The sequence below is a fragment of the Pan troglodytes genome, chromosome 19 (assembly GCF_028858775.2).
Source record: "Pan troglodytes isolate AG18354 chromosome 19, NHGRI_mPanTro3-v2.0_pri, whole genome shotgun sequence".
Lineage (NCBI taxonomy): Eukaryota > Metazoa > Chordata > Mammalia > Primates > Hominidae > Pan > Pan troglodytes.
In genome coordinates, this window is record NC_072417.2 from 92,960,093 (window position 1) to 92,986,567 (window position 26,475).

General features: G+C 53.2%; 1 protein-coding gene across 7 annotated transcripts in view; it reads right to left on the reverse strand.

Annotated features, from left to right (window-relative positions):
* Nucleotides 1–2,031: 2,031 nt before the first annotated feature.
* Nucleotides 2,032–26,475, reverse strand: part of TBC1D16 (TBC1 domain family member 16) — a 96,635-nt gene continuing 72,191 nt past the window's right edge. For 3 of the 7 annotated variants that reach the window (XM_001159856.8, XM_009433442.5, XM_009433441.5), the window contains exons 4-12: nt 14,997–15,158; nt 13,790–13,937; nt 12,752–12,919; nt 12,064–12,212; nt 11,219–11,353; nt 9,984–10,170; nt 6,928–7,107; nt 4,082–4,228; nt 2,032–3,119 (exon numbers count right to left, since the gene is read on the reverse strand). In XM_001159856.8, coding sequence (XP_001159856.2) covers nt 2,871–3,119; nt 4,082–4,228; nt 6,928–7,107; nt 9,984–10,170; nt 11,219–11,353; nt 12,064–12,212; nt 12,752–12,919; nt 13,790–13,937; nt 14,997–15,158 — 1,525 coding nt within the window. In that variant the 3' untranslated portion in view covers nt 2,032–2,870. Of the gene's footprint in view, nt 3,120–4,081; nt 4,229–6,927; nt 7,108–9,983; nt 10,171–11,218; nt 11,354–12,063; nt 12,213–12,751; nt 12,920–13,096; nt 13,195–13,789; nt 13,938–14,996; nt 15,159–26,475 lie in introns of those variants that run through there. The other 4 variants (XM_063799995.1, XM_009433444.5, XM_063799996.1 and 1 more) reach the window with 4 other exon arrangements.

The following is a 26,475-nucleotide window of genomic DNA, read 5'->3' on the forward strand; positions in this document are numbered from 1 at the left end:
ATGGGTTAAATAAGCAGCATTGCTGAGGATGGCCGTGCAGGGCTGATTATCCCCTATTTGCACGTTCTGGCGGTGGGAAGGCTAGAAGTCTAATGACTGAATTATCGCCCTAATGCCTCTCGCTGGCTGGGAATAATCCCGGGGCAACAGCTGCCGCGGGGTTTTTGGCTGGTTTCCTCTAATTGCATCCAGATTAAGGGAGTTGTGGAGGGGCGGGGCTTCTCCATCCCCCGCGGAGCAGCGTCTCCTCCGCCAAGCCCTGAACACCCAGGTCATGGCTTCCGAGGTCCTGGCTGGTCTGAGAGGTGCAGACCGCACTGGGGTCCGGGCCAGCCCATGGGGAGCGTGAGGTGCGAGCAGTGCACGGCGGGGGTGGCACTTGGTGCAGAGATGCAGCTGATTGGTCCGGGTCAGGTCTTGGGGAGTAGCAGGGGTGAGAAGCTGTAGGGCCAGGAGACTCAGAAGGAATGCCTTCTACTAGGACCTTCCCAAGTGAGGGGAGCCCTGGACCTGCCTATCCTCTTCCTCCCTCCCAAACACAGCGGTTCAAAGGCACGAGGTATCTAGTGAAATGCTAGGACCAGGGACGCTATTCTCCTGGAGCAGGCGGGTGGGGAAGGAGTGCTCCAAAGCAGGCATTATTAGGACACAGACTCTCCAGAGTCCCAGTTCTTTAGCCCTCCAAATTCTCAGCCTACTGCCACCCGACTGTGCAGAGCGGACAATAAAGTGGCAGGCCTGTCCCCCACCCCTTAATGCTGAGCCCAGCCATGTGACTTGCTGTGGCCAAGGGGAGAGCTGCAGGTGTGGTGTCCACCAAGGTTTGGAAAGGCACTTGCTGTCTCTCCCTCCGTGCCTTTGGCTGTGCCATGGCTGGCCTGCAGGAGGGATGCAAGAGACCACAGAGCAGGGCCAGGTCCGACCTCTGCACCATGAGCATCCCCTGGGACTTAACAACCCACTGGCCCTAAACAAACAAGCCCAGCCTAGACCAGAAGAATCACCCTGCCCAGACTGCTGACTCCTGCCCTAGATCAGTGCTGACTGTTGCAGGCCACCGAGTGTTGGCGGATTTGTTACACAGTATTGCTGTGGCAATGGATATAACTGGTTTCTAGCGGAGGGTCAGGTCAGAAGCTCCAGCCACCTCCCTAGCCCAGAAAGGCAACCCTCTCTTCCCAGAAGCAACATGGATGAGAAGCCCACCCCATTCCCACCACAGGATCCCCCACTGCTAGACAGCAATGGTCGGTACCCCAGGATCTGGGCACTGATGGGGCTCCAGGACGGTCTCCTCAAAAGGCTCTTGGGCAGACAGACCTGGGAACTTGGAAGTACCTGCTGGACGACCTGGGTTCATGGAGAAAAGAGAAGCCGAGAAGGTGGAGGAGGCCGGTAAGTGGTGACCTCCGCTTTCCTGCTGAGGAACACTGCTTTGAAGTGGCATGGCCCAGCAGTGCCCACCCTCCAGGGAGAAAAGCTTTGAGTGGGAAGAAGCCTTCTGTCCTGGTCCCCATGATGGTTCTCAGCACATCAAGGGTTTTTCTCCCCAGAAGGACGCGATGGAGGATTTCAGGAGGGATTTGGTCTCCTCGCTCAAGGAGTGGCTTTCTGTGCAAATGGCTCGACACTTCTAAGCTGGCTGGGAGTTCTCACAGCATAGATCGCACACCCTTTTCTGTCCATCTCTAAATCCCAGAAGGAGCAACTGATACACAATCTTTTGGAAGAGGGAGAGTCTGTTGGGAAGACCTCATTCCCACATAGAAGGTAGAGAGCCCTGAGTGCTGGCTCCTTCACTGTGGTCGCTCTCATGTCCGACCACCTGAGAAGCTGACTTACATATCTGAGTTCACAGGTCCTGAAGGGAAGTGGAAGAGTCTAACTATTTCCAGGTGTCCTTGTCTTGGTTGGTCAGCTAATACACTACCACGTCCCTGGGACAAAGCAGATCATTGTCAGAGGATCTTGCAAACACAAACACGCACGCATGCATGCATGCACGCAGGGACACACGCACACATCGACCCATTCAAGCCCCAGCTGGTTGCTGTATTTGGTGGGGTTGACCTTAAACAACGCCAAGGAACCTCACGTAGAAGACCCCCAGCAAAGAAAAAGGCATCAGATGCTTCTCCAACAGCCTGAGGCTCAGGCTCCTGGGCAGACAGTTCCCTTCGTGTACCAGGAGGACGAAATGTTTGAACGGATAAACATTACAAGCGCCAGCTCCTCAAGCCTGACTGCTCTTCCGCCTCTCTATCCCCACATCGGTTGGGCTTTTTATCTTTTGCTTTTTTTTTATGGCAGATGCCTTTCCATCGGCATCCCAGCTGTGGCTGGGGAAGTTTTGGGAAGTGTGTTTGGCTCACTCCGAGAGAACGAGGTCTCAAGAGGAAGTGTGTCTGGCTTGCAAAGATGTCCCTGGGCCTGGACAGGACCCCTCTGTGTTCTGCAGCCCTCGACGCAGTGGGTGAGTGAGGCCTTCCTCTCCTGTCTCTGCTTTCCTCATTGCCTGGCGACGCTGTCTGGCTGCCCTCGAGGCTGGAGCAAATCCTGGGACATGTTGAAATCCTCCAGGGCAGCCAGCAGGAGAGCCCAGCCAGCCTGCGTCTCAGGTGCGGTGGCTGCGCGTTCCACTGCAGCGTTTCAGGAGCTGACTTTCCTCTGGGTGGCTGTAGATCTGACTTCTGTCACTTCCAGACTCTAATTTTGTCATTAATATGAAAAGGTTCCTCTCATGTTGCCCAAAAGCATTTTCCTTAGGTTTCTACCATCCCCTGTCCCCTTCACGCCCAGCCCCACCCCCTCCCGTGCCCAGGGCCTCTGAGGAGGTCCCCTCAACCCCTGTCCAGTGTCGGGGGCCCGACCTATCTGCGGAAGCCGAAGCCGTCCTGCGGCGTCTTTGGGCCCTTCTTGCCTTCCCTCAGGGACTTGGGGGAAGGTATCTCCACCGTGCCCCCGTAGGGACAGCTCTCCGAGCCGGGATGGTGGCCGGTGCACTCCACCGCGGGCATGGAGCCGCTGTCCCACATGCCTGACCCGCACAGCTTACACAGATCGTGCAGGCTGCAGGGGATCCGGGGCAGGAGGCGGAACTGGTACAGCAAACTCCTCGCCTGCAGACAGAGGACGGGGGGTGAGGAGGGGCCGGGGGACAGCCTGGCAGCCTAGGGTCCCCATGGGAGTGGCCAAAGACAGCAACAGCAACAACAACGGCCTGCACCTCGGGGGCTCACTGAGTCCTGGACTGAGGGCTCTGCCTGCATCTCCCACCATCACCGGCACCACGGGGCCCTGGGTCTTAGGTGGCTGCAGTGATGGGACCCACAAGGCACTCGGGCTGTGCTCACAGGTGGCTCGAGGTGAACAAGGCCCTTGAATGGGCTTCATTCAGGAGGGTGAACAGGACCAACACCAGCACAGGGCCGGGTGGCGCCCAGCCAAGCCCACCTGTCCCTTTGGCAGCACCCCTCTCTTTTTCCCCCGCACCTTGCTCCACCCCCCACCCCCAGCAGCCTCTCAGCTCCTGCAGGATCTGTGTCCTGTGCCAGAGGACACCACCGACCTCGGGACCCCCCCTCACTGCCCTGAGGACCACCAGAGAGCTAACGGGCAGCATCTCCAGGAGGCGTCTGGGAAGTGGGGGAAGGGGCCAAAGCCCAAGGTCCCCAGTATTCTGGCCACCCTGTCCCCAGGTCCAGCCTCCTTCTCAGTGTTCCCAGTTCTGGGTTGTAAGCGAGGTACCCCAGGGTAGGGAACCTGTCCTGTCTGTCAGCCCCGGTGAATTCGTTCCCTCCTCAGCCAGCGAGGGAGGCTCCTGTGTCAGGGATGGCACCCCAGGAAAGTGAGGTGACACAGCCAGGCCGAGACAGGTGCTGACCACGAGGCCTTAGTGGGGAGCCCCCAGTGCTATGGGTTGGGGAGGGCACGTGCTGGGGGGCCATGGTGGGGATGGGGCTCTGGGGGCGGGGCGGGGTGGGGCCCACATCTGGGGCAGCCTCACCTTTCTGAGAACGAGCTGGTGGGGTGGGGCTCTGGGGGCGGGGCGGGGTGGGGCCCACATCTGGGGCAGCCTCACCTTCCGGAGAACGAGCTCCCCGTTCATGTGCATGGCCAGGTTTCCGAAGTGCAGGAGCATCTGGTCCGTGGCCAGCTGCTGCTCGATGACGTCATCCCCGTAGATGGCCACGATGGCCACGCAGATGAAAAGGTGGAAGTAGTCCGTCTGTGGAGGCGGGTAGAGTTCAGACACGGGCTCTGACCGAGCCCCAGGCCCTGCACTCAGGGGGAAACTGAGTGCCAGGGTGCGAGTGAGGGCTCCAGGGCGAGGGGTCTGGGCTCACAGCCCAACTCGGGGGCCGTGTGGCCCTGGGCAAGCTGCACCGCCTCTTCGGCCCTAAGTTTCCCCATCTGCACATGGGGTCTGTCCCAGTACCCGCATGCCCAGGCTGCTGTGACATCCAGAGGGGACGATGCTGAGCTCAGCCCCCATGGGCTGCTGCTGCTCTCCTGGGTGGTGATGTGGGTGGTCTCCATGACAGGGTGGGGGTGGGGGGGTACAAAGAGCACCCTTCCTCAGAAGGCCTGGCCTGTGCTCATGGGGAGGACTCATTTGTAATGGTCCTGAGCAACGGTGTGTGCGGAAGTCTGGGTCAGAACTCACTCCAGCGGGTCATGGAATGCACCTCTGGCAGCCACCCACGGGTCAGCCTGTCCTCCTGGCTCCAGGCCACACCCCCCAATCATGCCCCAGAGATGACTCTAGGGTTTGTGGCTAGAAAAGTGGGAAGATCCTAACAGAGCGGGCACAGCAGCTCACCCACAGGGTGGCTGAAATGATCGCCCTGTCCTTGAGCCTCTTTTCGGGCATACTTTGAGGACTCCGCAGCCCTCCCTTTAAAGACCGCCTCACGGGGCCTGCCAGCAACGCGCTGTGCGCAGCAGGAAGCCCACGCCAGGTCCTGACGGCTGCATCCTGTGTGCTCTCCGGCCTGGCCGCCTCAAGGCACGCCACCTTTGATGCACACACGCTTCCGGAGGCACAGGAAGGACGGGGGCACTGGGAAGTCCATGTTTAGTCTCCTGACGTCGACCACACAAACCAGACGGAACGGTGTCCCCGGCCCAGGCTGAGCAGAGCACACCATGAGGGCAGAGGCTACAGGTGACTCCCACGCCCCAGCCTGCTCCTGGAGAGACCATGCACCAGGCTGCCCGGCTGCTTCCTCTGAACTAATCTGGGACGGTCTTGTTTTGGCTCTGACGGATCCTTTTGCAGTGATTTGAACTGTGGCTGGTGCGAGACACAGCGGAGGGGTTGCAGGAAGGTGGACGCCCAGCTTCTCTGGGAGAGGAATGTGGGGAGGGAGGAAGAGGGAGGGCACGATCTCCACAGCCTGCACAGCATAGGCAGATTTCAGTTCCCAGGACAGGCAGGGCGTAGGGCCGTCCAGCCCCACCACATGCTGGCAGCGGACGGATAGCATCAAAAGCCTTTTCTCGCTCAGGGGTCACTGAACAGTTAAAGGCCTTACCTGGCAGCAACCTTCCCATTCCACAGAGCTCACTCTCAGCTCATCAGCAGCCCACCCCCACCCCCACCCCGTAATACTACCAAACTGATCGAGGGATAGGACCGACTGTGGCTAAATCGAGCCCACAGTCTGAGAACAACAGAAACTTGCTTTGTGGACTTCCAACACAATGGCAGCCAACAGAGATCCCATGTCACGTGGGCCTCCCGCTGGAATTCTGACTAGATCTCATTACACTTGGGACACAGTAGGTGTCCATGGGAAAGGGACCCATCTGCCGGGCCACGCCCTGAGTTCACGGGTAACATCAGCCTGAACGTAAAGGAATGAGGGCGGCAAATCTGCCACTGGGAAAACGTGCAATGAGGCACGATTTTTTTTCTTCGGGGGTGGTGGGAATGAAGCCCCTCAGACCGTCCATGCCGTGCTTCCCTTCGTTAATGCAGATCGTCCACCCTGCACGTCCACGTCCAGCAGGCTAAGCCAGGAGGGAAACCTAGACCCGGGCCAGGGGCGAGCCGATGACCGCATGCAAAGGCGGCATGTGGTACCGGCACTCGGTGGCTTCAGACTCGCTTTCATCAGACATCAGCCCCCTGCGGTGTGAGTGAGGACAGGAGACGCTGACACAAATGTCTTCCAGCAGATGGGTGTTTGCCTCCATCTTCAGGGTTCTCTGATGGAGGCTGCTGGAGCTGCCGTGGTGGATAGAGCCAGCTCCTGCAAAAGGGTCCAGCCCTCCTGGATGCGTCGATGTGAGGTTTTTTTTTTAAAAGGCTGATGGATTCAAAGAGACTTGCTTATCTTTTGACATCTCCAGCTTGTCCCTAGTTTGGGCGTTAAGGCCATGTGACAGAGCCAGTGCTGTGCTCCAAGAGGAATTTGCTGAGAAGATGCTGGTGACGGTGGACGGAGAGTGGAAGTCGGTATCACTGATTGGGGCCCTCTGGAGGGGCCGACAGGGAAGTGGGATCTCAGGCCCTTTCTCTGCACAGCAGGGTAACAGGTGAGTTGGCCCTCGTGGCAGGGCAGTCCCGAGGGGGTGGGGCGGTGCTGGCTCACGCTCGTGGGCACCAGCGTCCTGGGCTGCTGTGGCCTAGTGTAGGCCCCCCACAGTGTCACTCACACTGATTGGTTGTGACAGGAGGGAGCTCAGCCCCAGAAAGTGGTAATGAGTGCAGTCAGCGGGCAATTTGCATCGATTTCAGTGACTGGGGAGGCGAGCTGTAAGGTCTGAAGCCAGCCACGTGGGACGGGAAGGCAGTCGCCGTATGGGGGGCTAATGTGTGGCTGTGGGTGGGGGGGCGGACAGGGGCAGCAGGCAGGGTGGCCACGGTGGTTCAGGGGCCATGGTCCCAACCTCCCCAGCCCTGGCCCCTGCCCTGGTCACCTGGTAGTGGGCCCAACAGGCCTCCCAGATCCGCAGCGCTTCGGCCTCGGGGAACTCCCGCTTGAAGCACAGAAGGAGCCAGCGGTGGCAGAAGAGCATCTGCAGGCCGTCCTCGCCCAGCGAGACCAGGTGCTGGTAGAAGCGCACGTGCGTCAGCCGCAGCAGCTCACGCAGGTACAGCTGGGGGCGAGGCCATCACGCGTTAGTTAGCTCCGGTCCCATGCGGGCCTGCTGCCCAGGAAGCCCACTCCCACTGGGGCCCTTCCCTGGGCCACCCCAGCCTGGAAAAGCACACCCAGGGGCCTCTACCTGCTGCATGTGCCTGCCCCCCAACGCTCTATTCCGCCGCTGGAATCGGCTCACACCTGCCTCTGCCAGTTCCTCCCAGATCTGACTGTTCCGGAGGCTGTGGTGTGGTCCAGGGTGAGGCAGAGTGTTGTGCCCGGGCGTGGCAGGACGCTGGCAGCCGCTCCATGGCCAGGAAGGCTCCCCACCCTCAGTGGACACTTGGGGGCTGTTTCCCACGTCCACTCCTCCTGGTGAGGTGAGTGGATCATCCAGGGAGCCCCCTCACCCCTCTTCGGCTATGCTCACCCAGATCTATCATCTTCCAGGGCTGTTTTAGGGCAGGAAGGGGATGTATCTGAGCCCCAGGATGCTCGATTCCTGCCATTAAGGTCACCTCCCAATGATGTGGGACAAGATTGGGGCTATTTCTGGCAGCACTCGGGCCCAGGCTGCTGACTTCATCAATGCCGCTGGAAAATCAATCTCCAGCATTCAGTGAGTCACCCAGCCATGCGCTGCCATGAGCCGTCAGAGGCGAATGGCGTTGGACACTGTAACTGCCTCCCCAAGCAATGTGGACACCTGACGTCACACACACCCGTTGATGCAGAGTGAGCAGGCTTGGCTGGGTTCAGCCCCCCGGCCCAGGTGGAGTTAGATCACAGCTGGGGGGATCCTGGGGCAGAGCTCGGGGCCACATGCCCCCTTCCCACACAGGTGGCCCATTGTTCCCATGGGAGACTGCGCTGAAGCTGTGCGGCCAGCCCTCCGCCCTGTGGCCTACGGCCAGGTCAAGCCCACTCGTGTGGCTGACCCCCTTGCAGATGCTCCACTCCCGCCCCCTGTGCAGGTGCCTGCACCTCCCTGCTTGGGCTCCTTTGCCTTCAAATCCTCTGTTGGCATCAGCTCTCCCAGCCTGTCATCAGCGACCCACTAGCAGTCTATAGCAGCGGTCCCCAACCTTTTTGGCACTAGGGACCCGTTTCCTGGAAGACAATTTTTCCACGGACAAGGTAGTGCGAATGGTTTCAGGTTGAAACTGTTCCCCCTCACATCATCAGGCATTAGATTCTCATAAGCAGCACACAACCTAGACCCCTCACAGGCTCAGTTCACAGTAGGGTTCTCGTGTTCGAGCTTCTGTGAGAATCTAATGCGGCCGCTGATCTGACGGCAGGTGGAGCTCAGGCGGGAATGCTCGCTGGCCCGTCCACCGCTCACCTCCTGCGGTGCGGCCAGTTCCTAACAGGCCATGGACCAGTACCAGTCCTGGGCCTGGGAGTGGGGATCCCATTCTATGAGACACACTCCGTGGCCTGGGGCTGGGGAACCCCGTTCTACAAGTCACACTCTGTGTCCTGGGGTGGGGACCCCATTCTACGAGTCACACTCTGTGTCCTGGGGTGGGGACCCCATTCTGAGACACGCTCTGTGTCCTGGGGGTGGGGACCCCTGTTCTATGAGACACACTCTGTGGCCTGGGGCTGGGGAACCCCGTTCTACAAGTCACACTCTGTGTCCTGGGGGGGGACCCCATTCTGAGACACGCTCTGTGTCCTGGGGGTGGGGACCCCCGTTCTATGAGACACACTCTGTGGCCTGGGGCTGGGGAACCCCGTTCTACAAGTCACACTCTGTGTCCTGGGGGGGACCCCATTCTGAGACATGCTCTGTGGCCTGGGGGTGGGGACCCCCGTTCTATGAGACACGCTCCGTGGCCGCGCAGTGGGGACCCCTGTTCTATGAGACACGCTCCGTGGCCGCGCAGTGGGGACCCCTGTTCTATGAGACTCACTCTGTGGCCCTGGCCTTCAAGGCCCTCCATCAGCTCCACCCTCACTACTTGTGACGGGTCTGGTCCAGGAAGACCAGGTCACTCAGTCCCACCACTGGGACTGCTCCGCTCAGCCCAGCCTTAGCGACATTCAGGGCCAGACCCCACACACCCTGGAGCTGTCCCCGGTGCAGGAGCCCTCTTGTCCTTATCACGGGCACCTCCCACAGTGCTCCCCGACACCCAGCGTCCTCTGCTCACAATGTCAGCCTCCTGGCCCAGCCGGGAGGGTGAATGTCTGGTGACTGCACCCGGCAGGCACTTGGTTGACATGGGTGATGTGTGCTGAGAACAGTGAGCAGGTGCCCTGGCTCAGCCCTGGTTGGGTCCCACACACTGGCCCTCCGGCGCTGCCTTACCTAGCTGGGCTCAGCCCCACCACGGACATTCAGTGCTTCCTGGTCTACATAGGGCTGGTCCTGTTGAGGAGGCCTTGACGGGAGAGGTGTCAGCAGGGCACCCCAGGGGAGGGGTGGGGTGTGAGGACTGCCCCGGAGACCTCAGGGGGTTTCAGGAGCCCCTCCTCTTCCTGTCTGCACTCAGAAGCCCTGGCTGTGTTGACTCCTGCAGGGAGCAGCTTAGACACACCTGAGGACCCATTTTCTAAGGCTCAGAGGGGGCTGGGTATGATGGTGCCACCTCTTCCTTGCCAGCCAGGGAGCTTGGGCCAGGTTGTCACGTGCAGGGGTGGAAGGCCACCAGAGCGGCCCACACAATGCGGCCTCTGGACCTGCAGGGAGTCAGAGGGCCATCCCCGGAGGCCGAGATAGGCTAAGCTGCCCATATCCCACGGGCAAGTCCTATCCTGGCGTTTCCACTGCCCACTGACCTACAGCAGCCAAGCCACGCATCACCACGGCAACCCCGGCTACAAGGGGAGAGGCAACACAGGCCCTCACATGCCCTTGGATGCACCCATCCCCCTGAGCCTCACCAGTTGTTTCTCCATGTCCTCGTCCCGGGGGGAGCTGACGAAGATCGTGTTCTGCATCAAACCCACAAAGCACCAGAAGGTGTCTGACTCATCCAGGACCTCGGCCAAGATGGGCGCCACCAGGTCCGACATCCCTTGGGAATAGCCGACGGCAGGGTTGTACACGGCGTAGTTCAGCAGGATCCTCCTGGGAGGCGGTGGAGACAGCAGTGGGTGGGGATGACCCTCACCGCGGCACACTGCCCAGCCTGCAGAACCCTGGGCCGTGGACCCTGCCTTCCCTCGCTTGCCTTCACCTCAATGGAAGGCAGCTGTGCCACCATCTCAGAGCCCAAGCTTAGCTTCCAGACACACAGACCCTTGCTTTGCAAAAGGTAATGGCCTGGCCGGGCGCGGTGGCCCACGCCTACAATCCCAGCACTTTGGGAGGCTGAGGTGGGCAGATCACCTGAGGTCAGGAGTTCGACACTAGCCTGGCCAACATGGTGAAACCCTGTCTCTACTAAAAATACAAAACTTAGCCGGGCATGGTGGGGTGCAAGCCTGTAATCTCAGCTACTTGGGAGGCTGAGACTGGAGAATCGCTTGAACCGGGAAAGCGGAAGTTGCAGTGAGCCGAGATCACACCACTACACTCCAGTCTGGATGACAGAGCGAGACTCCGTCTCAAAAAAAAAAAAAAAAAAAAAAAAGTAATGGCCTGCTATTAGCTGCTGTCTAGGCCCAGAATCTTGAGAGCAGAGGTTAAGGGGGTACATGGCTCTGATTTTCTGAAGGGTGGACTGCCTGTGACAAGGGGTGGGCTGGCAGGGACATTTCTGTGGGCTGCTAATTTTGTGCAATTATTTGCTAGGCTGTAGCAGAATGTCACAGATGCCAGCCTCTGGCTCTGTGTGGCTGTATGACTACGGGACCACCCACGGGGAGATGGAGGGGGTGCATGGAGAAGCTGGTCCATGGTTAGTGTGAGCCAAGCAAGGACAGGCTTGGTGGTGCCCAGGGGATAGAGGGGCTCTGTGGGCAGGGACCTGGGTGGCTTCCCTGGGATGCCATGGCTCTGAGATGCCAACTGACGTAGCTCATGAGTAGCGTATCCTTCACTTCTGGGGCTTTGATGTATGAACCTGGAAGAGAGCCCCTGCAGAAACTCGCTGGGGGCTCATCCACTTCCCAGAGCGGTCAGGTGAGGCTTGCAGACTTGCAGATGGGAAAGGAGCTGGCTGGGGAGGGAGTACCTCATGCTCTCCACATTGGGATTGTCTTCCCCCCGGAAGAACTGGTTGTTCCGATCCGTCCGGACCACGTCTTTGTCCACAGTAAACTGCACATTGCGCCAGAAAGCTCTGTGCTCCTCGGGAGTCATGGAGAGCCTGTGTGGAGCCGAGCACCCAGCCGGGGTCAGCGGGTGGCACCCAGAGGCATCGTGTGGCGCACACACTGCAGGAAGCCACCCTTCCTCCCAACCCCCGTTCCCTGGATGGGAGCTGGGCGGCTGCTGCCAGCTGCAGACCCTCCCCGGATGCGGCGGATGGGTGGCGTGTATCCAAGGCTCTCCTTGATATTAACTCAGCCTCACAGGCTCCAGCGTCCCAGGGAGGACAGCAAGTTGCAGCCCAGTGGGTAATGAGGCCTTGGCCCTCGCCCAGCGTTCTGGAGGGGAGCTGAGCACAGCCCAGGGGCTTCACCCAGTCCCAGCCTCCTGGAGAGAGAGCTGAGCCCAGTCCCGGGTTAGCAGAGCCCAAGTGGGACACAGTCTCCGGATGCCTTCACCCCTCCAGGCCCTGCTCCCAGCCCCAGCCTTCAGCTGTGGGACGTCAGCGCCTAGTTAAGTCTGTTGAACGAGAATTCTAAAACCTTGACATGTGAGCTAACGAGCCCCGCAGTTCCGAAGCCCGAGTGCTTGGTTTAATGACTGCACTTATCCCACCCTATCACTCACATTCCTGGGAGACCCATTTTTGAAAGAAACTATGGGTCACGAAACATATTATCAATGCTGAATTGCACCTCAAATTGCCTTTTCAAATGACATTTTCCTCCGCGGCTCGGCGGGGTGGGCCGGGCTGGCCCCGGCGGTTACCTTTTCTGCTGGATCTCAGAGTACTCCTTTCGCTTCTGCAGCCTCAGCGCCTCCCGCTCCTCCGACGTGGACTCGTGGCTGTAATAGCGCAGCAGGAAGGGCCAGACCTCCCCGCGGATTGACACATCAATACCGCCAAAGAAAATGGCCTGGAGGAAGCGGCAAAAGTTGGGGGGGGGATAAAAATAGGGCAGCTCAAAGAACCCCCAAATCCCCAGAGATGTGTGTTTTGGTGGTTTTTGGTGCTCCTTGATTCAGATCTCTGCAATTTGCACATATTTACAAGGGGAAAGCAGTGGCCTTCAATTCCCATACAGGACACAAACCCGGCTCATTTCAATGTCAATGCCCCCCCTGGGGTGGCGCTCAGATTAACGTGTCGTTCTCACGTCATGGCCTAATCCCTGGTTTTGGAAATGCTGCATTTCACTGCAAACCCTTCTATGCAGGCTGACACGGTATCCCCCCAAACCCTCGAGGGAGGTTTTTTTTTTTTCCAACGCAGCAGCTTTGATTGCTTTATCGGTGTGTTCACAGAGAGCCTCACACAAGAAAACGGGGCCCTCACGAGGAGGTGGCCCGTGGGTGCGGGCGGGCGGCCAGGCCCTGGCCCTCCTCCTTCCCTCTCGCTCGTTCCCGGTTCCCGGCCGGCTCTCCGCGGGGCCGGCTGGGCGGGCCCGGACCTCACCTTCCGCAGCTTGTACTCCTCCTCCACCTGGCCCAGCTCATTCAGGTGGTTGAGCCAGGCGGAGACGCCGAGCCTCTTGTACATGCTCTCCTCGGGGTGCGTCTCGGAGGACGGCAGCTTGGGGCGGCGGATGGAGAACTGCATGCATGTCTTATCGGGGGCGACCTGCTGGACGGGAGGAAAACTGGGCAAAGGTCAGGATCTCAGCCGCGCGGCTTCAGAGGCCAGCAGTGCTTTTCCCAGGATTAAAAGCCTCTCTCTCTTCTGAAAGGAGGGCAAGGGCCGTCCCCTGCATACAAACCCCTAAATGGCGAGTGTAATTAGGCGCAATTAAAATGAAAATACCTTCATCTTAAAATCGGTTTCCCTTTGCGGCTCTCTCCTCCCCGGCCCACTGTGCCGCCGCCCCCCACTCTCTCCAACCCCAGCCGCAAAAACGGAATTAATGCCTCGTTCGGCCTAACTTCCCTCTGCCGGGAGGGCCTGCAATGAATTACATGTGATTGGCCACATACAAAGGGATCGCTGTTCTGCGAGCAGGGAGCCAGCCTGTCAGATTGTCTCCGCGAGCAGTCACGAATCCAGGGCAAAACTGCAGCTGACATTTAATTCAAAAATCAAAGGTTGTTCAATGTAGGGGGAAAAAAAGCCATGCTACTGTAATAAGGGAAGCCAGCAGGAGGCTCTGTGGGAAGGAAGGGAATTTTAAAGTCAGCCCCATTTCTAATAAGCACATACAGTATCTTAAACAGATAATTAAAGAGCTCTTATTACATTTGTACGTAGATTGAGCAAAATATGGCAGGAAGTCTTGTCAAAACATGATTTTTCAAGTGCAGGGCACTGACTTTACCAAAAGCCCTGGCCAAAGGTTTCAAACCCAAAGTTGCTGCTCTGATGGCCAAAAACTACCGTGGGTCACACCCCGTAAGCCCCCGGGCCCGGGGACCCCAGACACAGGACCCAGGAGGGAGATGGGGCCTGTGGGGGGTGCGGAGTGTCAACCGCTGGGCATTCTGGGGCGGTCTGCTGGGCTACCTGGTCTTTGAGCTGCATCTCGGTGCAGTATTTCCACTGCTGGAACACGTCAGACAGCTTGTCCAGGCCGCCGTGGTGGAAGTGGAAAACCTTGTACTGGCTCTCTCGGCTGGCAACGACCAGCTGGCCGCTGGTGCAGGCCTCGTCGCTGAAGGGCCATTGGAAGGGGGAGAGGGAAGCCCGATGAATATGTAAACACGGGGGTTTTATTTCCAAGTATAATCAGAGGCCACTGTCGCCAACCTCAGAAGCAGGAAACAGTGAGTCCCAGTGGAGTTGGCTGCTAGCGGGAGGGGACAGAACTACACCAAACAAAAACCATCACCCCCTTTGCCGAAGATGGCAAAACTGCTCCTTCCTGGGGAGCCCTGGAGCTCCTCTCTGGAGACCTGCCAGAGTGGCCTTCTCCCCACCACCCCCTGCCCGGCTGCATGGTCCCTGCAGTCCAGGAGACCTGGGTCCCAACGCTGAGTGCCCTGGAATCCAGTTCTGAGCCCTGGCGGGCCATGTGCTAAGAGAACCTCCTGGGAACAGACCTCCTTCGTTGCGTGTGGGTGGAACTCTGGGAGAACCCTCCAGGGAAACTCACTAAACATCCGTCAGTGCTGTCAGCCCAACCCCGGCTGCCCTTAGATGAAAGGCTGGAATGTGGCTCTGGGTCTGGGAACCCCCCCAGCTTCTGCACACGCCGGCTTCTTCTAAGCCCGGGCCTCTCATTGGTGATGTCTGCGGCTGGGCAGCCCTGACTATAAGGAGGAGGATCTGATGTGGGGAATGACTGCAGGAAACTAGGCATCGCCCACCCATCATGAAAGGAAGGGAGCCTCCATCCGGAAAGCTGTGGTCCGTCCCGCACAGGTGGCCGAGCTCCAGAGCATCTCCCGGCGATCAGAGCCGCCGGCAGCTGCTACTCTCTGCCCTGGTTTGGTTTCTTCTCCCAAGCCAGAGTTGCAAGCAACCGCTGGCTACCATCACGCTGAAGGTAGGGGAGTGAGTTCGGTAGCTCACCCAGCCTGAGAACTGTCAGGGAGCTGCAGTGGGGAACCACTGCCCACAAGATCAGCGAGGGAGGAAAGCAGATGCTTGGGAAGACTCCATCCAGGGCCCTGTGTCCCCAAGCCGTGCACTGCACCGGCTGCAAAGCCCAGGCTGCCAGGGAAAACACACACAGGCCAACTCCCAGGAAGGGCCCAGAGATGCTTCCTACCTGAAGAAAAGGCGGAGGGAGCGCATGTGGCCCAGGTCCACGCGGAACACGCCGCAAATCTGCTCCAGGGCGCACACCCGCTGCGGCTCGTCCCAGCGTGGGGTCTGCAGGAGGCCGTTGCTGTCCGGGAACCGCAGGCCGGCGTCGGAGCTGGACGGGGGGCTGGTGGAACAGGTCATGTGATGATCGCCACACTTCTCCCTGCCCACACTACCCAGAGGGGGACGGGGGTCATGGGGGAGTCATTTAAACCTACGCACCAAGCTTAAACACACATACAGGCACGGCTGAATATGCCCTGTAAACACCTGTGAATAAATGAATGTATGAACCCCACTGCACAGTTCCACTTCCACTTGGATGGGAAAGCATTTTCATGATCAAATTCCATTCCACTTCAATAGAGGCAGTAAGTCGTCATCGCCCTGACAGCCAAGGTCACACTGACTGGGGTTCCTCGCTGTGTGACCTTGGCCAAGCCACCAAGCCTCTCTCAGCCTTCGTTTTCCCATGGATAAAGAAGGGAGGAGAATAACAAGGCTGGGTTTCCCTACAGCATGGGGCTGGGCTTTACTAAAAGTAGCTGTTTTGTGATGATTTTAGATAGCATGGGGCTTCCGCGTGGTTTAAACCAGCTCACTGTATTCCTGAAAAGTACTGGTTCAGTTTATGCTTTTGGTTAGGAAACATTTGGGTTCTCAGTACTATTAATAACATCATCAGCATTTATTAAAACACTGACTATGGGCCTGGCCCTGAGCTAATGCTTCTCAGGTGCTTTTACTGCAATTAATCTTCACAAAAATCCTCTGAAATGAATAGTGGTATTACCCCATTGTAAAGAAGAGGCAACTGGGGCCCAGAGAGGTTAAGTAATTTGCCCAAGGTCACACAGCTGGCAAGTGGTAGAGCTGAGATTAGAACCCAAGCTTTGTGGCCCATGTTCTCACCAGCATACTGTGCAGCTGTCTGCAGTTCAGCAGTACAACCCCATTTATTCTGTTATTTTTTATGAGTTTGTTACATTCCAAATTGCAAAATATCTTATTATATGGATTCAGCCACCTCACAGGTTAAATCCTGTCTCTGGAGATTTTTTCTTTTTTCTTTTTTTTTTCTTTTTTTGAGACGGAGTCTCACTCTGTCACCCAGGCTGGAGTGCAGTGTGTGATCTCGGCTCACTGCCACTTCTGCCTTCCGGGTTCAAGCGATTCTCCTGCCTCAGCCTCCTGAGTAGCTGAGATTACAGACGTCCACCACCATGACCAGCTAATTCTATATATTTAGTAGAGACGAGGTTTCACCATGTTGACCAGGCTAGTCTCGACCTCCTGACCTCAGGTGATCCACCCGCCTCAGCCTCCAAAAGTGTTGGGATTACAGGCGTGAGCCATCGCGCCTGACACTCTCTTGAGATTTAATGTCTAGCAAATGTCTGCTAAAATAAAACCGGAGTACAGGCAAGACTCAGCTCTGGACCCCAACTGCAGCACCCCACAGAGACTCAGCCGCATTCACCGCACCTGCCTTCCCGTTTGAGCTCAGAACATAAAGTGTTAGAGGCAATCAATCCAGAGGCACTTCCTCCTCCAAGAAGCACCAGGTCTAAGTAAATAAAGCTCCTTTGGAGGGTTCCAGCACAATCCCTCCCCACTGGGAACTTCACACAGAGAAACCTGACTGGCCTTTCTAGAGCCCTCTACTGCGTCAGGCACAGCCCTGGGCCTGGTGAGTGGCAGGTGGCCTTTCTTCCCCACCTGCCTAAGGAAGTCAGCCGAACAGGTCCTCCCACTGCTGGGGCCCCTGGGCTTTCAAGGAAACTGAGTCAGGTGAAACTAGATCAGAGATGGGCATGTGGGGCCATCACCTGAACTGCTGTGGCTGCGCCGCGGACGGGCCCAGAAGACCGAGGGCTCCTGACATCTTCCCAAGTGGACCCTGCGGGAGCTGTGCTTCGGAATTGTTGCTCACAACACAGGGCAGGTCTCGAGTCTGAGGCCCCACCGCACCCATGGGTGCCCCCTTCTGTCATCTGCTCATTGAACCGCGGGGCTGCTGTGACTGTGAGAGCTGCTGCCCCGTGTGCTGCCTGCTGGCCCGGCCCACCCAGTGGGGCCATCAGAGGGTGGTATCCTTTCCCGCCTCCTCCCCCAGCCTTCTTACCACACCCAACAGCAGAATCCCCCAAACCTGCTTGTTCCACCCAGCACACTGTGGCCCACTCACCCTACAGGGCAGGCCAAGGTTTCCAGAAACCAGACAGAACACAGAGACTCGCTTTGGCAGTCACGGGTGGAGGGCCCCCTCCCTGCTGCTGTGGCCACAGAAGACTGGTCCCCTGGAGGGCCGGAGCTGATTTCAAACCAGGCAAGAGTCCAGGACACAGGGGCCACCACACACCTCCCCCAGCAACGTGCCTCCAGGCAGGAGTTGGCTTAAACCCTCTCGCAACCCCTTAGGGGCAAATTATTTGCATTAATTAATGGATTGATTCATTAATTCAAGATACTGTGCTTGGGACCTACAGCTGGGGTTCCATAAGCTCAAACTAGAGCGAAGGTGATGGAGACCTCAGTTCGCTTTCATTGGGGTACGTCTGGCAGGTACCCCAGGCCCTGTGTGGTCACGGAGGACGAGGTTTGGTGCCCCTCGAGGCCGGCTGCTGTGGGGTGGGGGTTGCATCGTGTCTCTTCATCTTCAGCTCCCAGCCCTGGCTTGGCGCAGAACACACCGACATTTAATACTCATGCCTGAAGTGAAAATGTAAAGTGTCTGGGAATTTTGAAGTCACAGAAAAAAATGTTTAAAGAAAAAAAACTACAAGGAAAATGAAATATGTACAGTGTTTTATTTTTGCTTATCTTTCTACACACGTAAAGCAATTTAGTTTTAAGAATATTCATATATGCTGCAAATAATTTAGCTTGTTCATAAAATTATGTGATGCATTGGAACGAAAAGGATGGGTTTTGCAGACGATAACTCCCAAGATGCTATTACATTAGAAAGATCTCACACATAAAACTAGAAGACGCTAAACTTTAAGAAATGTAGCAGTTCTTCATTTCTATCATTTTCTGAAGATCACCCAAATGTAAAAGCAGTAATGAAAAACAGTCAGCACTATCACTGGAAAACAAACACAAACACTGGGTTCTCCCTCCACCACAGTAAACTATGCCACGTCAGATACAGAGATAGAGATTTTAAATGGCCTCAAATTCTTCACGGCTCATCTTATCAAGGATAGCACCTGTCTCTCCACCCCTGAATCTAGGTGGGCCTTTTTTGACCAATAGAATGTGGCAAACATGGTGTTAGGTGAGTTCTGGGGCCTAGGCAGCCCCTCACCCTTCCTCTTGGCACAGCGCAGGCGAGACAGACAGACGAGAGCTCATGAGAGAGACACGCAACTGGCAGTCAGCACCAGAGCCCCGACACCTGTCAATGGAGGCCGTTCCAGACCCTCCGCCCACCCAAGCCTCCTGGTGGCTGCAGCGACCTGAGTGAACTCCAGGGAGCCCAGCACAACAGCCTGTCCCAGCCCAGCCCAAACCAAAGGTCTGTGGGCAAAGAAGCGGTTTTTTGTTTGTTTGTTTGTTTTTTAAAGACAAGGTCTCCCTCTATCCCCCTGGCTGAAGTGCGGTGGTGCAAACACAACTCACTGCAGCCTCAGCCTCCGGGGCTCAAGCGATCCTCCAGCCTCAGTCTCCCAAGTAGCTGGGACTACAGGCACTCACCACCACATTTGGCTAATTTTTGTATTTTCTATAGAGATGGGGTTTTGCCATGTTGCCCAGGCTGGTCTCAAACTCCTGAGCTCAAGCGATCTGTCTGCCTTGGCCTCCCAAAGTGCTGGGACTACAGGTGTGAGCCACCACGCCGGGCCCGGTGGTTGCTTTAAGTTGCTGAGTTTGAGGGCGGTTTGTTTCACAGCAACGGATCACTGACACACGCAGGACAAGCCAGCTCTCAGAAAAAGCTTGAAGGAGAGGAAGAAACCTTCAAACATATTGAGCTGTGGTTCTCAAGGTTACCAGGGCCAGATTTTAGCATTATTTAAAATACCTAAACTGCTAAATTTCCTCTTGCTTTTCTTCATCCTGAGCCTTTTAAGTTTGCTGAAAAAAGTCGATGAGAACCCAGCTGTAGGTCCCAAGCACAGTGTCCTGAAATAATGAATCAATCCATTAATTAATGCAAATAATTTGCCCCAAGGGGTTGTGAGAGGGTTTAAGCCAACTTCTGCCTGGAGGCACGTTGCTGGGGGAGGTGTGCGGTGGCTCCTGGGTCCAGGACTCTTGCCTAGATAGAAACTGGCGCTGGCCCTCCAGGGGACCAGTTTTCTGTGGCCACAGCAGCAGGGAGGGGGCCTTCCACCCGTGACTGCCAAAGCGAGTCTCTGTGTTCTGTCTGGTTTCTGGAAACCTTGCCCTGCCCTGTAGGGTGGGTGGGACACAGTATGCTGGGAGGGATGTGTAGGTATCGGAGGAGTGAGCAGGGGGTGCTCGGTGTGCTGGGTTGGGAGAGGAGGCTGTGATGGGAGAGGAGGCTGGAAAGAATGACACCCTTTGGTGGTCCCCCATAATTGCCAAAACCTGGAAGCCACCAAGATGTCCTTTGGTAGTGAATGGATAAATAAGTTTAAATAACTGTGGTGCAGCCAGACAAGGGAATATATTACTCATCATTAAAAAGAAATGAGCTGTCGAGCTGTGGAACAACACGGAGGGACCTTCAGTGCGTCTTACGAAGGGGTTTACTAAGTGAAGGGACCCACTGTGACAAGGCTGCACCCTGTGGGATTCCAATTCTAGGACACTCTGGAAAAGGCAAAACCATGGAGACAGTGACAAGACCAGTGGTTGCCAGGAGCTGGCGGGGAGGTAGGAAGGTGAAGCACGGGGAACTTTTAGGGCAGTGACACACCGACATGACACCAGAGTGGTCACGGTGACATGTGTCTTTATACATTTGTCCAGACCCATAGGATGTACAAGACCGAGTGTGAATGCCGACAAACTATGGACTCTGGGTGACAATGACGTGTGGGCTCGTGAGTTGTAACACGTGTCCCACTCTGGTGGGGGAGGCTGTGCATGTGGTGGGGGAGGGGGTGGATGAGAATTCTCTGTACCCTTCACTCAGTTTTGCTGTGAAACTAAAACAGCTCCAAAAAATAAAATCTATTAAAAAAAAAAACCAACAAAACAAATGAATAGCCAAAGAAACTGGGACATATATATGATAAAGATTAACATCTTTAGTATGTAAAAAAGTATGTAAATTAGAAAGAAAAATATAAATGCCCAACAGAAAACTGGCAAAAGGAAAATAAAAAATTTAGTAGAGAATAAATACAAATAATGAATAAAATTTCCAGGCCAAGGGTAATGAAATAAACGGAAATAGAAACGGGATAACATGGTGGGGGGATGGTTTATGAAATTGGCATCAATTAACAAATTATAAAATCTAGTGTGGTAAAGGATTTGGGGAAACAGACATTCTCATTCAGCTCAGGGGGAGAAAGAATATAAACTAACCAATTTTTTTTTTTTTTTGAGATGGAGTTTTTTGCTCTTGTTGCCCAGGCTGAAATGCAATGGCAAGATCTCGGCTCACTGCAACCTCTGCCTCCCGGGTTCAAGCGATTCTCCTGCCTTAGCCTCCCGAGTAGCTGGGATTATAGGCGCCTGCCACCATGCCTGGCTAATTTTTGTATTTTTAGTAGAGATGGGGTTTCGCCATGTTGGCCAGTCTCGTCTGGAACTCCTGACCTCGTGATCCGCCTGCCTCAGTCTCCCAAAGTGCTGGGATCACAGGCGTGAGCCACCGCACCCGGCCCTGACCAAATATTTCTGAATGGCAATTTGGAAACAAGATGCCAAAGGCTTAAAAATGTTTATACATTTTGACTTTTCACTTCCATTCCTAGGAATGAATCCTAAGGACATAGCCAGAGGTGCCCACAATAAAGGCATACATGCATAGATGCAGAAAAGCATTCGACAAAAATCCAATGCTCATTTATGACAAACCTGTCTACAAACTAGGAATGGAAGAGAAGCTCCTCAAGCTGATAAAGGCACCCACAGATATTCCACCGTTAGCGTCATACTGAATGGTAAAAGATGGAATTGTTTTCCCCCAAGAGCAGGAACAAGGTAAGAATGCCTCTGCTCCCACCACTTCTAGTCCATGCTCTCACAGAGGCCCTGGCCTCTGCATCAGGCAAGAAAAGGAAATAAAAGGCATAAAGACTGGAAAAGAAGGAACAGAACTGCCCCTATTTTCAGTTGATACAACTGTTCATCTGAAAAACCTCATGGAATTTATAAAACAATCTTTAGAACTAATAACTGGATTTCATAAAACTGCAGGATAAAAGGTTAATAGAGAAAAATTAATTGTATTCTTAAACAGTAACAATGCGCAATTGGAACATGAAATAAATAAAACATTAAATTTATAGTAGCAAAAAAATCCCCACATAAAATACTTCGGAATAAGCCTGACAAAAGACATTCAAGAACGTCATACTGAAAAACACAAAAATTGCTGAGATAAGTCAAATAGGATCTTAAGAAATGCAGAAATGCACCATGTCCATGGAATAAAACCGTCAACTTGGTTAAGATGACAATCTTGCCAAACTGATCTATAGATTCAACACAAGCCCAATCAAAATTCCAACAGGAATTTTTAGTGAAAATTGATAAGTTGACCCTAAAATTTGGAGCTAGTATAACCAGAGCGACTACAAAAAAGAAGAACAAAGTTGGAGGATGCATCTGACTTTGAGACCTACATAGCTATCATCAAGAAAGTTTGGTATTGGTGAAAAGATAACTATGGTGAAATAGGCAAATAATCAATGGAACATAACAGAGTCCAAAAATATCAATTGATTATTTACAAAAGTGCAAAGACAATTCAGTGGAGAAAGGATGGCTTTTCAATAAACGTTACTGGATCAACAGGATATCTGCATGAAAAAAATTAACATCAACTCTTTTCTCCCATCACTCCCCCAAATTAACTCGAAACGGATCACGGACCTAGATGTGAAACCTTAACTAGGAAACTTCCAGAAGAATCCATAAGAGAAAACCTGTGTAACCTTAGAATAGGCCCAGGTTTCTTAGATAGAACACAAAAAATACAAACTGTAAAAGAAATAATAAATTGGAAAATTAAAGACTTTTTTTTTTCATCAAAATACTCCATTAAAGGAAACAAAAATGCAAGTCACAGACTGGGAGAAAATATTCACAAAACATATAGTCAACAAAAAACTTGTATCCAGAGTATGTACAAGAAACTGTTAAAATGAAATACTATTGTTACACAAAGGTTTCTTACACCAGACACCAACATATGACCATAAGTGAAAAAAAAATAATTAATCTTCATTAAAATGAAAACCTTCTACTCTTTAAGAGATATTGTTAAGAAAATGAAAAGATAAGCCACAGACTGGGAAAAAGATATTTGCCAAATGCTTATATGATAAAGGGCTTATCATATAAATCAGTAATATGCTTTAAATCATCGTTCTATACAGAATATAGAAAAGGTCCTCAAAACAGTAATAAGAAAACACAATCCAAACATGGGCAAAAGATTTGAAAAGACATTTCACCAAAGAGGATATTCAGATGGCCAAGAAGCCTATGAAAAGATGCTCAACAGCATTCATTATTAGAGAAATGCAAATAGAAAGAAACCTCAATGCAATCTAAAGGAACATGATGTGATCCACTACACATCTACTGGAATGACTAAAAAACAAATGAATGAGGCCACGAGCAAGGCAGTTCAAGCTTGTAATCCCAGCATTTTGGGAAGCTGAGGCGGGTGGGTCACCTGAGCTCAGGAGTTCAAGACTAGCCTGGGCAACATGGCGAAATCCCGTTTCTGCTAAAAATATAAAAAATTAGTAGGCATCGCAGTGCACCCCTGTAATCCCAGCTACTCCAGAGGCTGAGGCAGGAGAATCGCTTGAACCCCGGAGGCGAGGTTGCAGTGAGCCAACATCATGCCACTGCACTTCAGCCCGAGCGACAGAGTGAGACTCTGTCTCAAAAAAACCCAAAAAACAAAAAGCCAAAAAAAAAAAAAAAGAAGGAATGAAACTGACACTGTGAGTGCCGGCCAGGAGGCGAGCAACAGAACTCTCCTACAATGTGACGGGAAGTCAAATGACAGAACCACTCTGGAAAACTGTTTGGCAGTGTCTTATAAAGTCACACACACCCCTACCATATGACTCAGCAATGCCCCCCAGGTGTTTACCCAAAATACATGGAAAATGTTCACACGAAATCTGTGTGTGAATGTTTATAGCAGTTTTATTCATCATTGCAGAAAACAAGAAATGACACAAACGTCTTTCAGCTGGTGAATGGCTAAACAAACAATTACATCTGAACAAGGGAATACATACGCCTCAGCAATAAAAAGGAGCAAACTGCTGATACGCATGACGATATGGAGGCATCTCAGTTGTATTATGTTAAGTGAAAGAAGCCAGACACAAAAGGCTACATGAGAAGATACTCAGCATCCTTTGTAGTCAGGAAAATGCAAATTAAAACCACAATGAGATACTCCTACTCACCTATTAGAATGGCTACAGTGGACAAGACTGATCATAGCAAGTGTTGCTGAGGACATGGAGGAACTGGAACTCTCACGGACTGCTGGTGGGAATGCAACAAGGCACAACCACTTTAGGAAAGCAGTTCAGCAATTTCTTAAAAATTAAACACATGCCTGTTTCCAGTTATTCCATTCCCAAGTATTTACCAAGAGAAATAAAAACATATGTCCACATGCAAAGACTTGCACATAAATGTGTGTAACAGCTTTATCTAAAATAGCTAAGAACTGGCTGGGCACAGTGGCTCACGCCTGTAATCCCAGCACTTTGGGAGGCCGAGGCTGGTGGATCACCTGAGGTCAGGAGTTTGAGACCAGTGTGACCAACATGGCGAAACACTGTATCTACCAAAAATACAAAAAATTAGCCAGACATGGTGGCGGGTGCCTATAATCCCAGCTACTCGGGAGGCTCAGGCAGGAGACTTGCTTGAACCCTGGAGGCAGAGGTTGCAGTGAGCCAAGATCACGAGACTGCGCTCCAGTCTAGGCAAGAAGAGCAAAACTCCATCTCAAAAAAATTAAAATAAAAATAATGAAATAAAATAGCTAAGAACTGAAAACAACCCAGGGTTTATCAACAGCCAATGCAGTAATGAATCGTGGTCTGTACATACCATGGCATACTACTCAGCTGTAACACGCAGTAGCATGGATGCATGACAAAATTATTATGCTGATTGAAAGAAGCAGGACAAAAAACAAGCACATACTGCGTGATCCCATTTACATAAAATTCTAGAAAAGGCAAACAAATCTAGAGTGATGCAAAGCAGATGCAACTTTTTTCCTTTTTCCAATGATTTTATTGTGTTAAAAAATACTTATCATCAAATTTACCATCTCAACCTTTTTTTTTTTTTTTTTTTTTGAGACAGAGTCCTCTCACTCTGTTGGCCAGGCTAGAGTGCAGTGACAAGATCTTGGCTCCCTGCAACCTCCACCTCCCGGACTCAAGCAATTCTCCTGCCTCAGCCTCCCAAGTATCTGGGATCACAGGTACCCGCCACCACGCCTGGCTAATTTTTGTATTTTTAGTAGAGATGGGGTTTCACCATGTTGGCCAGGCTGGCCTCGAACTCCTGACCTCAGGTGATCCGCCCACCTCACCTCCCAAAGTGCTGGGATTACAGGCGTGACCCACCACACCCGGCCCCATCTCAACCATTTTTAAATGTACAGTTCAGGTATTAAATATATTTCTAATATTGTACAATGATCACCACCTTCCATTTCCAGAACTCTTTTCATCTTGTAAAACTAAAGCTCTATACCTATTAAACAATAGCTTCCAGGCCAGGCGCGGTGGCTCATGCCTGTAATTCCAGCACTTTGGGAGGCTGAGGTGGGCAGGTCACTTAAGGTCAGGAGTTTGTGACCAGCCTGACCAACATGATGAAATCCCATCTCTACTAAAAATACAAAAATTCATGGTGGCTCATGCCTGTAACCCCAGCACTTTGGGAGGCCGAGGTGGGCGGATCACCTGAGGTCAGGAGTTCGAGACCAGCCTGACCAATATGATGAAACCCCATCTCTACTAAAAATACAGAAATTAGCCAGGTGTGATGGCATGAGCCTGTAATCCCAGCTGAGACAGGAGAATCGCTTGAATCCAGGAGGCAGAGGTTGCAGTGAGCCGAGATCACGCCACTGCACTCCAGCCTGGGCAACAAGAGCAAAACTCCATTTCAAAAAAAAAAAAAAAATTAGCCAGGTGTGCTGGTGGGCACCTGTAATCCCAGCTACATGGGAGGCTGAGACAGGAGAATCGCTTGAACGTGGGAGGCAGAGGTTGCAGTGAGCCGAGATCACGCCATTGCACTCCAGCCTGGGCAACAAGAGCAAAACTCCATCTCAAAAAAAAAAAAAAAAAATTAGCCAGGTGTGGTGGTGGGCGCCTATAATCCCAGCTACTTGGGGGAGACTGAGGCAGGAGAAGTGCTTGAACCCAGGAGCTGGAGGTTGCTGTGAGCCGAGATTGTGCCACTGCACTGCCGCCTGGGTGACAGAGTGGGACTCCATCTCAAAAAAAAAAGAAAAAAAAAAAGCCCGATAACTTCCCATTCCCCCCTCACACTCCAAGCAACATCAACTGTCTGTCTCAATGAATCTGACTACTCCTAGCACCTAATCTCAGTGAAATTATACAGTATTGTCTTTTTGTGACTGGCTTATGTCACTTAGCACAATGTCCTCCAGGTTCATCCATGCCGTAGTGTGGGTCAGAATTTCCTTCCCTTTTATGGCTGAATAATATTCCATTGTACGGATGGACCGCGTTTTGTTTATCTTTTCATCCACCAATTGACGGGTTGCTCTATGTTCTTATGTGAATAATGCTGTGAAGCCATGGTGTCCAGATATCTCTGTGTCCCTGCTTTCAATTCTTTTGGGTATATACCCAGAAATGGAATTGCTGGATGATATGGTCATTCTATTTTTAATTTTTTGAGGAACTGCCATACTGTTTTCCACAGCAGCTGTACTGCCTTACATTCCCGCCAGCAATGCATAGGGATTTCAATCTCTCCACATCCTCACCGACACTTGTTAGTTTTTATTTTTTGATAGTAGCCATCCTTATGGGTGGGAGGTCATATTTCATTGGAGTTTTGATTTTGCATTTCCCCGATGATTAATGATATTGAGTACCTTCATGTGCTTATCGGGCATTCGTGTCTCTTCTTTGGAGACACGTCTTTTCAAATCCTTTGACCATTTTTGAATTGGGTTGTTTGGGGTTTGTTTTTGTTTGTTTGGTTGTTTGGTTGTTTTTTGTGTGTGTTTGTTTGTTTGTTTGTTTTGGAGACAA